A 13,658-nucleotide genomic window follows, 5' to 3' on the forward strand; every position below is an offset into this window, starting at 1 on the left:
TTACAAGTAATTAAATTTACAAGCAGGTTTGCCATCTTCAAAAGATTTATTGTTTCAGAATGAACAATGGTTTTAGCCACACAAGAAAACTGTGATACAGCCTTAACAGTGTATGATATAGATATTATATGTGGTGTTTCAATTTATATAATTAAAAATTTAGCACTCCTTTTAAGGGTAAATGGGATATTCAACTGGGAACCATACATGGTGAGTAATAAAATAGCTGCAATGCAGTACTGTCTGCATTTTTTAAGAGCTGAAGCACTCTATCAGGCTCATTAATATCAGGTTATCTGAGGGCTTTATCCTCAGATAAAAAAGCAACAGCATATATAAATTTTTGAGGTTTTCTGTGGCAATAGGTTACTATATTCTATTTGTATGAATTTCAGATGTTAGAAGGATTCTAGGTTGGGGTTTTTTTTTCCTGATATACTTCTATCTACTAACCAGTAAATACGATAAAGAGAAATGTACCATTTCCATCCTGTTCTTAGGAAGGATTCAGCAGTAGCAAGGTTTTGACAAGGTCTTTCTGGTATTTCCACAAAGCATAATGCCTTATGATTACTAATGTATTCTGGAGCAAAAAAAAAATTTAACTGAATACCTAAAAAGAAGCTGATTTTTGGGGGGAGGGTGGAGTGAGAGATTTGATATTTTTTTTTGTTATTAATTTTTTTTCCTATTTCATCGGTTTGTGAAATACAGAAATCTACATTCTTTCAGGCATAATTTCAAATTAGACAGGTTCTACTGTAGTGTCATTGAAAATATCAAAATTAAATCCTTAATCTTTGGAAATCGGTTTAAAAGCTGAGGCATATGTGATTATCAGTATACATTGCATGTAAATTGCCTTGATCTGGTTTGTTTAAAAAAAAATTATACTTTATGTAAGCACAATAATTCCAGGACTTACTTGATCATGGATTGTAGAGAGGCTATAGTATTTCTCTGTTTTTATTGCTGAGTTTGAATACTTGGATAGACTATGTTAATTTAAAAAAAGAAAAAAGTTATTTAGGTGCAACATGTTTAGTCTCTGATTTAGAAACACACACCTGACCTTCGGGGGGGGGGAAGTATGCAAGTTTTTCAAAGAATCACTATAGTTGGGCAAAAATTCAGAAATCTTTGTGCATTCTCCTCTGTGTGTCTTCATTTAGAGTGGGATTCAGCTTTGTTTGGTATATGGATTTAGTTTTCTTGTTTTGCTTTTGAGAAAATGGGGTTGCAGCCAGAATATTACAACTCAGAAGAATGCTTGACATATACATAGCTTAAACATATCTGAAACAAACCACTATAAATGGGATGGTGCAGTCGCATCTAGAGCAGCACAGGTGCTCACCTGTGCCTTCTCTGAAAAGAGCCTCTTTCAGCTGCTGCCAGCCTAACTTGCCCAGATGGCTTTTTGTGTGAAAATTGCTATTTAACCCCAATATTACTGTGCCACTTTTTGGCTTGAGGAAATGAGCCTGAGAGCTCTCCTTGAGGACATCGCACACTAAAAGAGGTTGAAGTTATATATGGCAGTTCTGGCCCTGAGCAGTGGTTTGGTAATGTATGAGCGGGGAGGTGTGTTGGAGGCCGGGTGGTTGAAGGTGCTCTGCTGGCCAGTGAATGAAATGAATGAAGACCACAGAGTTGCATTAAGGAATTTTCTTGAAGGGTCAATGTCTAAGGTAGTCCACTTCAGACTTAATAATTTGGAATATATCTCTTTAGAAATGATATAATAGTCAAGAACAATTTAGTTGAAAGAGGCCTGTAGGACAACTAGAATCTGCATAAAGGTGAATTCATCAAAACATCTTACTAGACCATTGTGCTTTATTTAAAAAAAAATCTGTAGGATAACCTGGGCTTTTTCACTCTAGCTGTATACAAAACATTTTTTAATCAATTCTGCTGTTCCAGAGGTATGCTGGATTTTGATGTAAGGTCTTGGGCTGTAATAATAATGGAGAATAACTTGTTCCAATGAAAGTGTCTCAGTCAGATTGCTGGTTTCAAATATGAAGACAGGTTCATGCCTTTTCTTTCAAAAATACAGATTTGTTCTTGTAAAAGTAGGATGTTCTGTTGTTTAGTGGCTTAAATTTTATTGAAATGCTTAAAGCCTCTTTCATTTTAGGGGTACCAAGTGCCTTCATAAATTATACTCAGTGTTGAAATGCTGCCTCTTTTTGAAATGGGAGGTGAAGTTCACATAGTTATTAGTGCAGGAAAACAATGACTATCAGGCTGAAAAGGAGGTTTGCCCCTTTCTTCACTGCAGAATATAGGCTGCAAAGTCAAATCAATGTAACATAATGGCCTGCAAAATTGTCTGGTTTTATCTACAAAATAAATTTTTGCCCCATTTCCCCAGAAAGTCACAGTGCACCCTGTGCTGCTTGTGACCTTCTTTTTTGTGAGCAATCTAAGAATTGCAGTGGAATGAGTTAAAACATCATAAAAAAAGACCACACAGCAGCTTCTTACTGAGTCCTAGGTCTGCAGTGTGAAATGTAGGTGTAATTTATGCAAGAAGAAAAAGCTGAATGTTTCTTTAAGCCCCTCAAGGTTTTTATAAGGAAACCTTTTTAGACTGAGCAGATGAAAACTTGAAGCAATCAATAAATAATTACTAAAAACTTTCCTGCTATAAGGAGGCATAAATTGTGTGTTGAAAATCATAGTTTTTTATGAGAGGTAGAATTTTGCAGTGAAGAAATGAATGAATAACTTACACTTTTGTTACATAAACAGTTCCAAGAAAGTTTCGCAAACCAGCAGCTGCATTGCAAAGAAATTTCTCTTGGAAAATGACATTTGCCAACCTTAGCTCTCCATGTTTAGAGGGATGCTTTAAACAGTGCCTTGCACAGCAAGGTTGGGAACCTTTGCAATCAACTAGTTTACATTTCAAACGTGCTGAAATTAGCAGGGAACACTGTACTTTAGTCTACATGAGCCTGTGCTACATGGAAATGGTGTTGACTGTGTGGACCCAGCAGTAAATCTAGCATGCAATTAGTTAGTCTGCTGTCTTTTGCATATGCATACACACAGAAGTATATATGCACACATACAACATCAGTGTATTGTTTATTGAGGAACCTGGCTCAATAGCTGTTACTTGTAAGTCCTTGCATTTGTGCTAAGATTTGCGTTTAGTCAAGGAAAGAAAGATTTTGACCATTGATATTTTTTATTAGATTTTTAAAAATAATTTACATATCATCTCAATCTTGTTCATCCTCCACTTTTTTTAATTATATAAAAAGGTGAATGATGATACTCTATTAACTGTCATAAAAAGCGTAATGCACCATTACCCATTACTTCCTGCAGTATATGAGTATGGCAGTGGTTTACATAGATATATACATATATCTGTATTATAACCTAATCATTGATCATGATACAAATCACTACTGCTAACTTAACCACTTTACGCACAATTTTTCTATAGGTAAAATGTATTAGTCAATTAAACAGAAGTGTAAATATAGATATTTGCTGTTTATACTTATAATGGATTTTTTTTTAAAGGAAGTAGGCTGTTAAATCATGTTACCGTAACAAATGCTGAAGGCTGCTTTTTCATTCATTGCCATTGAATTTATTGTCAGAGCAGTGCAGTCATATCCCATTTCAAGATTACTTAGGTGGCTTGAAAATTAAATCACAGCTCACAGATTCTCTTTTTTCACACACGGTTAATAATAGTAAAATTTGGTCTAGTTTTAAATATACTTTGCAAGATATTGCAGTGCAGTTAGATGCATGAACTATGAAAGATTTAGTAAATAGAATGTGATTTTCCATAAATTAACAATGAATTGGATAAAACAAAGTTGCTGTCAATGTATGTAGAATTATTTTCAAAAGAATTATATTGATATAAATTTTGTTAAAGTCAGGCAGTGTGGGATTTTATAAAGTCCTCAAATTATTTTTTTTAAGTTCATAAATCTAAAAGAGATCTTCAAGAGTGATTACTAATAACTGGAAATATGAGCTCATGCTAGATTATGTTTTAGGGAAAGAATATGTCAAAAGCGTGACTGTTTATGTCTAATCAACTAAATGATTCTTGCTTATTCACTTCATCTGAGCTAGATCTCTTATTTCTATGCACCATTTTGCAGTCTTTCTCCTAAAAGCTGTCTCTGAAAAAGTCATCTAAAGATGTCTCTAAAAAGCAAGACATTGCAAAACTTTACTTCTCCTGTTAGGGGTTGGATTGCATTTGATGTGCTTTTGGACTGAAGCTCCTGATACAGTTTTAGCAAAATGAAATCTAGTTAGCCACAACAAAACTGCTCTGAAAACAGCCTGAAAATCCTAGTATAGAGACAGCCTGTATGCATCTGATTTGTTTCTGAATTCTATTCAGATGCTCAAGCAAGCCTCTTCACATAATTTCTTGTATTCCTCATATTGTCTATAGAGAGGTGCATCTCTGAGGGCCTCCAAAAGAAGGTCTGATTTCATAATTTTAAGACACCAAGGTATATAGGTCCCTTTGAAGGCCTTCAGACATTTGTGAACCATGTGTGTGGTAGGTATGTTTGGTCCAGGGTAGCAAACTATTGTCTGAAGTGAAACGTCCAAACTGCACATGGTGTAGATATAGCAATAACGACTTTAATATATTGATCATCTCCTATTGTGCTGCATTACTCATTAATAGTGTATAGCATAAATGAAAAGCCCTGGATTCTAGTTTGGTTTTGTTTTCTTTTTTTTGTTTTCTCCTCTGCTACTGTCTTTACTTCAGTTCTCTAGATTTAATTTCCAATATGGAACTGTGAATGCCAAAAATATTTCTAAATTTCAGGAAAAAGGCTGTTTATTTGTGTTTATATGTGTGTATGGTGCTTGCCACTCTGAAACAAAATTCAGCTTGATAGTTCTTTTTCAACAGCTCGCTACTTGTTCTTTTTGCTGGTTTTCAGTCTTCCTTGCATAAAGCTGAACATACTATCAAATATGTGATGTCATGGGTTTGGAATGGGTTGAAAAGTGAAATCACTCAGTTAAAAATTAAATCAGTTTGGCCTTCATTGTTAAATTATGTAAAGCTTCTGCTTTTTGTTTGGCATATATATTGTTGTTTTGTAAAGGAGCTACTTAGTGCAACACAGATAAACTAATTTAACTATTATTGCTGCTTTTTTTCCTTCAATTACAAATCAGTTAAGGTAATAAAATAACTTTCATTGGAAACATTGACTGAACCGTAATGGCTGAAATTATTTTCTTATATGTTCTTTTTGTTATACACAGAAAGAAATATATATGGCAGATTTTAAGTTTAATTTAATTATTTTTTTTTCTTAGTGATCTTAGTGAAAATCAGATTCAAGCGATACCAAGGAAGGCATTCCGAGGAGCAGTAGACATAAAAAATCTGTAAGTATTTTCCTCCTTCTTGTATATATTCTGATGATAATGCTTTGTCAATACAGTGTCCTTTTGTTGTATCAGATATCTTTTTCCTAAGCTGCTTAAGGAATCTCTGCATAAAACCAACACTTACTGTTTGTTTTCGCAAAATACTTTAATGTTTCTTAAGCATCCTAAAATTTCCCTATATGAAATCTAAAACATTGAAATGGAGTTGAATACAACAAGGCATTATATCTATTTGTTTATGATAACCTGAGTTTAATATTCGAATGTCAGGCTATTTTAAACATGTCATTGTTTCGTGTGGAAAAAAATCATTTTGCCTTGAGTTTGCCTTTTGTTTGCTTGTATAAAAGAAAGAAAGAAAAATCATGCTATTATCTAGTTTTGCTAGCATGTATTTTTGTACTTGTATGACTACTTTTCTTACACAGTTTTCTTCTGTGGTAAAATAAGTCTTTTCTAAAAGACAGATACTCACTTTCCTGGAGATAGTGACCCTGAAGTTCATGGGCAGGTTTTGAATTCTTATGGCTTCTAAATGTGGAAATATGTGAGTTTCAAGACAAAGGAAAGCAGTGACTTTTTGACTTTCTATTTAGAGTGGTAGATCAGTTTAGTGGACTGAAAGAGCTGAATGACCTGACGACTGTGATGAACTTGTATAGTAGGAAATGTAAGGTCATGCACTCAAAAGCTATAACCCCTGCTGTAAGCTGAGGACTCATCACTTATAAACAACCAACAAAGACAGAGGACATACACTAGTGGGTTCCAGAAAGACTATGGAGCTGCCAGTGTGATGCAGCTGTGAAAAAATATGATTGCTATCTTATGTGACATCAATACAAATAGGGAAGTATTAGGCCATTATAAGAGGTTTTCATGTAATTTCTATTGAAATACTTTTTATTAATTTAAGTTGCCAGTGTTAAAGATTAACTTTCTAGTTTGTACTACTTTGAAAACGGAGTGCTCTGGGATTGCGAAGGGGGCGACGTGATGTATCGCAATAGGAGGGGACTGGAGAGGAAGCCCTTTGCGTTTCTGTCTCCCTGTGATGGACTCCACTTCATTCTGCTGCCTGCGGCACTGCGCACGAATCAGTTAGGAGGACATTTTTTTAAAGATTTAGCAGAATGCCCAAGAGTTTGGCCTACTTGATACGATATCTAGAAATTTTGGGTTTTTTTTTATTTAACCATGTTTGTGATATGGTTCCTCCCCGCAGTGAAATCCTACCACATCTCAGTGGAAAAACTATTATGTTCAAATCTATTATGTTCAAAAACATGCAAGTGCTTCTCAAAGTAGCTTTGTTAATTTGTTTAATTGATGTTTTATGAGTTTCTATTCAGAACTGGTCTCGTCGTTATTCATGGTCTAAAAGAGGCTTGTCTACAAGGAAAAGCCTGCATTTTTCTGCATGATCTTGTATATTTGAAAATTGATACAGCTGCAGAAAGGAACTTTGCTAGTAAAAATAACAGGATCATTGAGAATTTTCTAATGGCAGGGCAGTATTTTAGAATGTAATAAGTATACTAACATATTGTGAGATAGCTCCAGTCAGAAACTGAATTAGGATGCTAATCTTTAGCTAAGATAATGTTTATATCTTGGTATGTATTTTCAAGGTCAGGATCCTGAATTATGTCTAAAACTTGCATAAAACAGTAGAGTCACCCTTTAAAGCCTTTCTCTTTTGGGAGATAATTTAAAAAAAAATCATAAAGGCCAGAGCATTGCCACAAAGTCCAAATTGTATCTGTGGCACATAGTTTATTGTGATAGCATAAATACTACAGATATCTCCTTTATTGGTGGTCCCAGGGGAAAAAAAGGGGGAAAAAACCACCAAACCCCTAATCTGAAATCTTTATGATCCCACTACAATTGAAAGTACTAAGAAGTACATTTCTCTGTCTTGTACATGCTACCTACGTTCCTATAAGGAAGAACACCTTATATGGGGTGAGTTGGGTGGATTCTAGCACAGCATTTATGTAACTAGATCAGGCCGTTGTGCCTTTCCAGAAGCTTAGGCAAGAAGGAGATCTGAACCCTAGCCTTCCATCTAGCCTTGGACATTACACTTAGAGAAGGGTGATGGCAAAAATTTTACTGTTTTTATTTCATTGTTCAAGAAAATTAAGGAGACAGCTGATAAGTGATAGGTATAGAAAGCATCACTTTGCAAACAAAGGAAACAATGAAGTGAACTACCTGAAAGGAGGTTGTAGCGAGGTGGGTATCGGTCTCTTTTCCCAAGTAACAAGTGATAGGATGAGAGGCAATGGCCTCAAGTTGCACCAGGGGAGGTTTAGATTGGATATTAGGAAGAATTTCTTCACTGAAAGGGTTGTCAAGCATTGGAACAGGCCGCCCAGGGAAGTGGTGGAGTCACCATCCCTGGAGGTACTTAAAAGACGTGTAGATGAGGCACTTAGGGACATGGTTTCATGGTGGACTTGGCAGTGTTAGGTTTACAGTTGGACTCAATGATCTCTAAGGGTCTTTTCCAACCTAAATGATTCTATGATTCTATGAAGGAATTTAGCATCTATTGGGTGATTAACCCAAGGTCCAGGAACCAAATATTTGTATATACTTATGGAGAACTGTCATAAACAGAATTCAATATTTGTTCTAATTTTGGCATTTCTTCTGTAATTGCCCAGTAGTTGAGATAAAGATGTTAAAGATGTTAACCAAACTTATGGAAGAGATAGGTGAAGGTACAAAGAGTAAAGAAACCTGTATTAGAACATGTTGTAAATTCAAGATCTGCTTTGTGTAACAACATTAATTACATCAATTTCAATATAAATTAGAGACTTTTTTTTAAAATGCAATCATTGATAACCATCCCATACAGTAGCTCTAGTTAAGCTACTTCAAAGGCAGTTAACAAATCTCACAGAACTTGGACCGATTACATATTTTATGTTCCTGAATGGAGACTCACCATTCTCTCACTCCCCCTAAATACTTCCCCATCCAAATCAGGAGTTGGAATATTTTGGAAAACATCTTATTGTATGTTCTTCTGGTCTTTGCAGAGCAATGGGAATTAGATGTTAACTCAGATTATCTGAAGGAAATTGCTTCCTTTAAAGTTGATGATACCACTATGATCTTTTGATTTCCTGCTAATATGTTAGCTCTAGAGTCCTCTTGATGTTTCTCGGAAGAAGCTGTCTAGTTTCCATAAAATGCCGCCATGATATTTCCTTTCTGGACATCTTCTTAATAACGTTCACAGTATAGATTCTGTGGAAGATAAAAGCAAAATGGGCAAGGCATTATGAGAATTGACAACCCGGGCAACCTGCCACACCCTAATAGTAAAAAGAACAAAAAAATCCTCAAAAACCATTAGGCCCCACAAACCTACTTTATATCTAATTGGAATTTCCCGTTTTCCAACTTGTTTCTTGCTTCTTGTCTTATAACTGAGAAGAGTCTGTCTTTAGGCAGTTGTAGGCAGCAATAAGATCCCCACTTCGCCCTCTCTTCTTAAGGCTGAACAAACACAATTCTTGCAGACTCTCCCTAAATGTCACCTACTCCAGCCCTCCCATCTTAGTCACCCTGGTTGGACTCAGCACAGCGTGTCAGTGTCTGTCTTCTACTGGAGAGGCTGAAACCAGATGCAGTACTCAGATGTCATCTCACAAATGCCAGACAGAGCGTCCTGGCTTCACTTTCACCAGTACAGCCCAAAAGCCCACTTCAGAAAAAAGTGACAAAAAATGAGGGAAGCTTATTTTGTACAGGTTCCCCAGACTGGAAGCCCAGTATCCAGTATTTTGGCAGTTCAAATGTAGGAAAAAAAATAGCTGCTCTGTCTCAAAGACTTGATTTTCCTGTTCAAGGGCAATGACTTGAAGAATAATCCACTTTTAGTATAGCTGCTGATCTGGAACTTGACAGAAATTAGGGTGCAAATTCTGGAAATGTAATTCTGAAACTTACTCCTAACTTGCTACTTTTTCAGGGAGAAAAATATGCATCAAGAAGTTAGGTTCTTCAGAGAACACAGTGGTTCTTCAGAGAACTCAGTGGCACCCACTGTTTTTTTTAAATAAATAGAAATTATCATATAAATTGGAAATTAAACCCAGATTTTTTTAATATACATGTTAACGGTGGTTTCATAACCCTCCCTGGTGATGCAGTACTCACACTGGATGTGAAAGATGTTTAAAATCTCCCCAACCTCAGGAATGTTTTTTGTATTTAAGATGGTAAGAAAATGCTTTAGCTGCCCAGATTACAAGTTTGGATGGGTTGTTTTTTGAATCTGGTTACTAGGAAGAAAAATAACTGGGCTTAAAAAGCAAACAAATGTGAACACCACTGAAAGAACAATAGCGCTACGCTCAGTTTTTGAGAAGTAGATTTTGGCCCCTGGTCTGATGATTTTGATAAAATTATACTGTGACATTTCCGTTTGAAGTATCTAAAATTTTCTAAGATGCCAACTTTCTCTTCCGCTGTGTAATTGATATTTGGCAGAGGATGGAAAGGAATACACCAACACCATGGCAGAATTGTGATGCTAAATATATGCAATATCAAATGATACCAAAAAGACCAAGGAACATTTTCATCATATGTCCTGCAAGTATGTTGTGCCCTGTTTTTCTTGTCACAGTCTAGCCTTACTTTCGACTACTCTCTTCTCTGGTGCCTTTGTGTTCATTTGGTTCCATTTTTTCCCAGCAAGCGGGGGACACTGTAGCTCTCACCCCAAGGATAAAGGCTTCAGGGCAATGTAGTAGCTTCACAGATTAGATTGGCTGGGAAAATGGAGAATTAGTGAAGAGAGAGACAGACACCAGCATCCAATTCAAGTTCTTCCCATTACACTACCCTTTGTCCAAAACCTTGATTAATATTACTTGGTGTTGCCCTGATGCCTCTTTTATGCTGATTGTGAAAGATTTAAAACTGGCATTGTCCCTAAGGGCATAACTGAATTTTGTTTTAATCTTTGTTGGCAATGATTGGACTTTTTTTTGAAGTTCAATTTTATTAGCAGTCGAAAAATAGAGTCCTGCTGAAGATGTTCTAGTTACTGATTTCTTCTCAGATCATGCACAAAATTCCGCTGCAACTGGAAGTATATTTGTCTACTCATCTGTACAAGTGCTGATGCAAATGCATTGCTTGTCTAAGACATGCTTTAATAATTTAGAATTGGTATATTTCTCATGCTTGTTCTTCCTGGCAATCTTAATTCAACTACTAGTCTGTTCAGCCACCTGTATTTCAGGTATACATCAAGAAGGGTTTTCGCAGGATGTTAGTGAAATATATTCAGTGTATACTTAAGATTTTTATTAAAGTCAAAAATAGCTCTGAAGGAATGAGGAAAAGAATAAGTACACTTTTCTAGTGTCTCCTAAAACTCTTGTTGCCAAATAGGTCAGTGACCTTGTGGCCTTTGGGAAAAAAAAAGTTGTTCTTTCTGACTGTTTAAATAAATAGCATTTCAATACTATTTTTAAAGTTGTTATTTTCATTACAGACTACTTTCCTAAAATTTGGCCTGCTGAAAACAGTTTGTTTTTTATCAACCAACTCATTTATGAAATGCTAACTATATTTTAAAATCAAGCGGAGTATTTGGCTTTGAAGATGAGTTTCAGATCAGAAATCTCTGAATGTGAATCAAGAGGTTCCTTGCAAGTCTTCTTCTGGCACTTCAGCCACTGAGAAAAAGTCTAAAATAGGTAGAATCTAAAAATCTGTCTGAAATAGATATTTATTTGAGTGACAATAAATGTTAGGTGGATAAAACCTAGGCAGCTGAATTAGGTGTGTTTTCATCTGCTAAGTCAAGTGCCAATACTTATGCAAAATTTTACATGGTATCTGAATTTACCCTAATGAAAAGTGTGGCCTATTGTGGTGGTTTATGCAGTTTCCCGTAGATTTTCCTGTGATAATACAAAGCAAATTGAGGTAGAAGATTATTTTGAAATGAGTTAATAAACTGTTGTAGGAAGACTTGGATTCAATTTTATCTTTAAATTTTATTTGGCTATGTCAAGTACTGAGAATAATGCAAATTGTTTTTGACAATTTGAATTTTTAAAAAAATTAGTTTGTGCTTCTGTTCCATGTTGAAGTCTCATGGAAAATTTAGTTGGACTCTCAGGAGCCTTTAAGTCCTTTTGTATCTACACTACTTTGGAAAGGGAGACTGCCTCTGCTTTACTAAACAGGGAGATATAATGATGTCACGAAGACTTGCAGGGAGGTTTGTTGATATGTAGAGTAACTAAATAGAAATGGTTCTACAGATAAATATTTTCTAATTAATATTTAAATAAACCACTCTAAGAACTTTTATGGGATATGTGCTTAATATGCCTTCCATGCTAGAACAGGAATATATTTGCTCCCCAAGTTATAATAGTCTTGATACTGTTTGTCATCTAATTGCTAAATTACATTATTTCTGGGAAGTCATACTGATGTGATAGTATCTTTGCATCACATAACTTATAGATTGTTCATTCTATGTTCATCCTCCTTTTCATGACATTCTTCTGTTTCATTTTTACTTTTTTTTTTTTTAAATTATTATTTTGCTCCTGGAAGATCCTTATGGGTTTAGCTAAGTAGAGTGCTACATAATTTTGAGGGGATGGAGCAATTGAACTATAGATCTGTTCTCCCTTTTCTTCTAGTTTATTCAGCAAGTATACCTTACTTGGAAGTATTGCAAGTCTTGCTTTTTAATTTTGAGATAAAAGAAAAAGGTTAATCATTTGCTATATTATGTATATTAGGAAAAAAAAATTATTCAAAATGTTTTACAGGGAAAATTTAGCAAAGAACAAAGTGAACTACATTAGCAAAATCAACAGCAAGTAGAAAAAAAGCATTGGACTTCCAAATGAAAGAATAATCGCAATAAATAGTAATAGTCATGGGAAACAAGCAGTTCTTTGAAGTTTGATAAAAACTTGGAATAAATTCTTACATGATTTTGTTACGTCTTTCTCAACTAATGCCTCTGAAATTATTGATTCCTCTTGAAATTGAAATTGAGAAGGGAATTGAGGAATAGGAAACATAACTCAGTTCTGTTGTAAAAAATACAAGGAGACATTAAAAACAGTGATTGTTTCCAAAAATTGTATTGCAGTGATAAATGTCGTGCACTCTGTTCTTTTCCCAAGGAAAAATTGTAATGATATGAAATCCAGCATACAATGTGCTAAAACTAGAAACATTTTCTAAATGTTTTACTGGGGAGTAAGCTACTGTAGGGATCTAGAAAGGCTTCTGAATTTTTCTGATGACTTCTTAAACAATGTTTACCACTAAGTTGATACACGAAGAGAATGTAATCGTTTCTAAACAAAGGAGAAGAAGGTAAAGCTGCACGGTACCTCTCTTGCATGGGACCACAAAGTGTCCTCAAGCCGTGAAGAACAGGAGAGTAAAGCAGACAGACTGACTGAAATTGTCTCAACTTTAACACAGCCTCGAGGAATGACTAAAGAAGGTTTTCTGTGTCAGAGTCAGATAACGTTTTTTTCTGTATGAGGGTAGTAATTTTCAAATGTATGCAACATCTTCTGTTAGTCATTAAAAGCTCTTCTTGTGGAATAACAAGGTTTATTTTTAGATATTTATTTATCATTATCTGGTAGACAACATATGCTAAACGGGAAGAAAATATAAGTTAGCAACGTGTTTCTACAGTGTAAGATGTATCAGCGAAAGCAATAAATAAAAAAAAAAATTTAAAGCAGGCATTTTCTTATTAGTTGAATGCTTTTTATTCAGTTCTTACTAGTTCTTTACAGCTGAACTCACATAAACATTAACATTTTAAATAGGAGTAGATTAGTAAGTATATGAAATACCCAGGTAATTCTGCAAAAAAGGGTGCAAAACCTAATTAATTCTCTGTGACAACGGAAAGATTTTGAATGTGACAGCTATTGTTTGGTGTTTTATGAGCTTCACAGGAATGGCACTGCCAAAGGTAATCAGCTACTTTGTGGAAGGGGAGGCAGAAAGGAATAGCGACTTTCCAAAGGGATGGAGAGATCCCACATAGAAAAGACTCAACATGGAGATGGGGCGGGGGGAAGATGATGCAGAGAGACTGGGGAAAGGATGAGGATGGGCCAGAGTTCCTGGATCATGTCTGATCAGCTTCTGTTCTCAGGATGTTTTAATAATTTGAAAAGAAAAAAAGAAACTTTCAGGGAAAAAAA

At 35.2% G+C, this 13,658-nt stretch overlaps 1 protein-coding gene across 3 annotated transcripts in view; it reads left to right on the forward strand.

The window, feature by feature from the left end:
• SLIT2 (slit guidance ligand 2) overlaps positions 1 to 13,658 on the forward strand; it is a 270,443-nt gene that overhangs the window by 150,563 nt on the left and 106,222 nt on the right. For all 3 annotated transcript variants that reach the window (XM_050895400.1, XM_050895399.1, XM_050895398.1), the window contains exon 5: positions 5,341 to 5,412. In XM_050895400.1, the coding sequence (XP_050751357.1) occupies positions 5,341 to 5,412 (72 nt within the window). The remainder of the gene's footprint in view (positions 1 to 5,340; positions 5,413 to 13,658) is intronic.

Source organism: Gymnogyps californianus, chromosome 4 (genome assembly GCF_018139145.2).
Source record: "Gymnogyps californianus isolate 813 chromosome 4, ASM1813914v2, whole genome shotgun sequence".
NCBI classification, from domain to species: domain Eukaryota; kingdom Metazoa; phylum Chordata; class Aves; order Accipitriformes; family Cathartidae; genus Gymnogyps; species Gymnogyps californianus.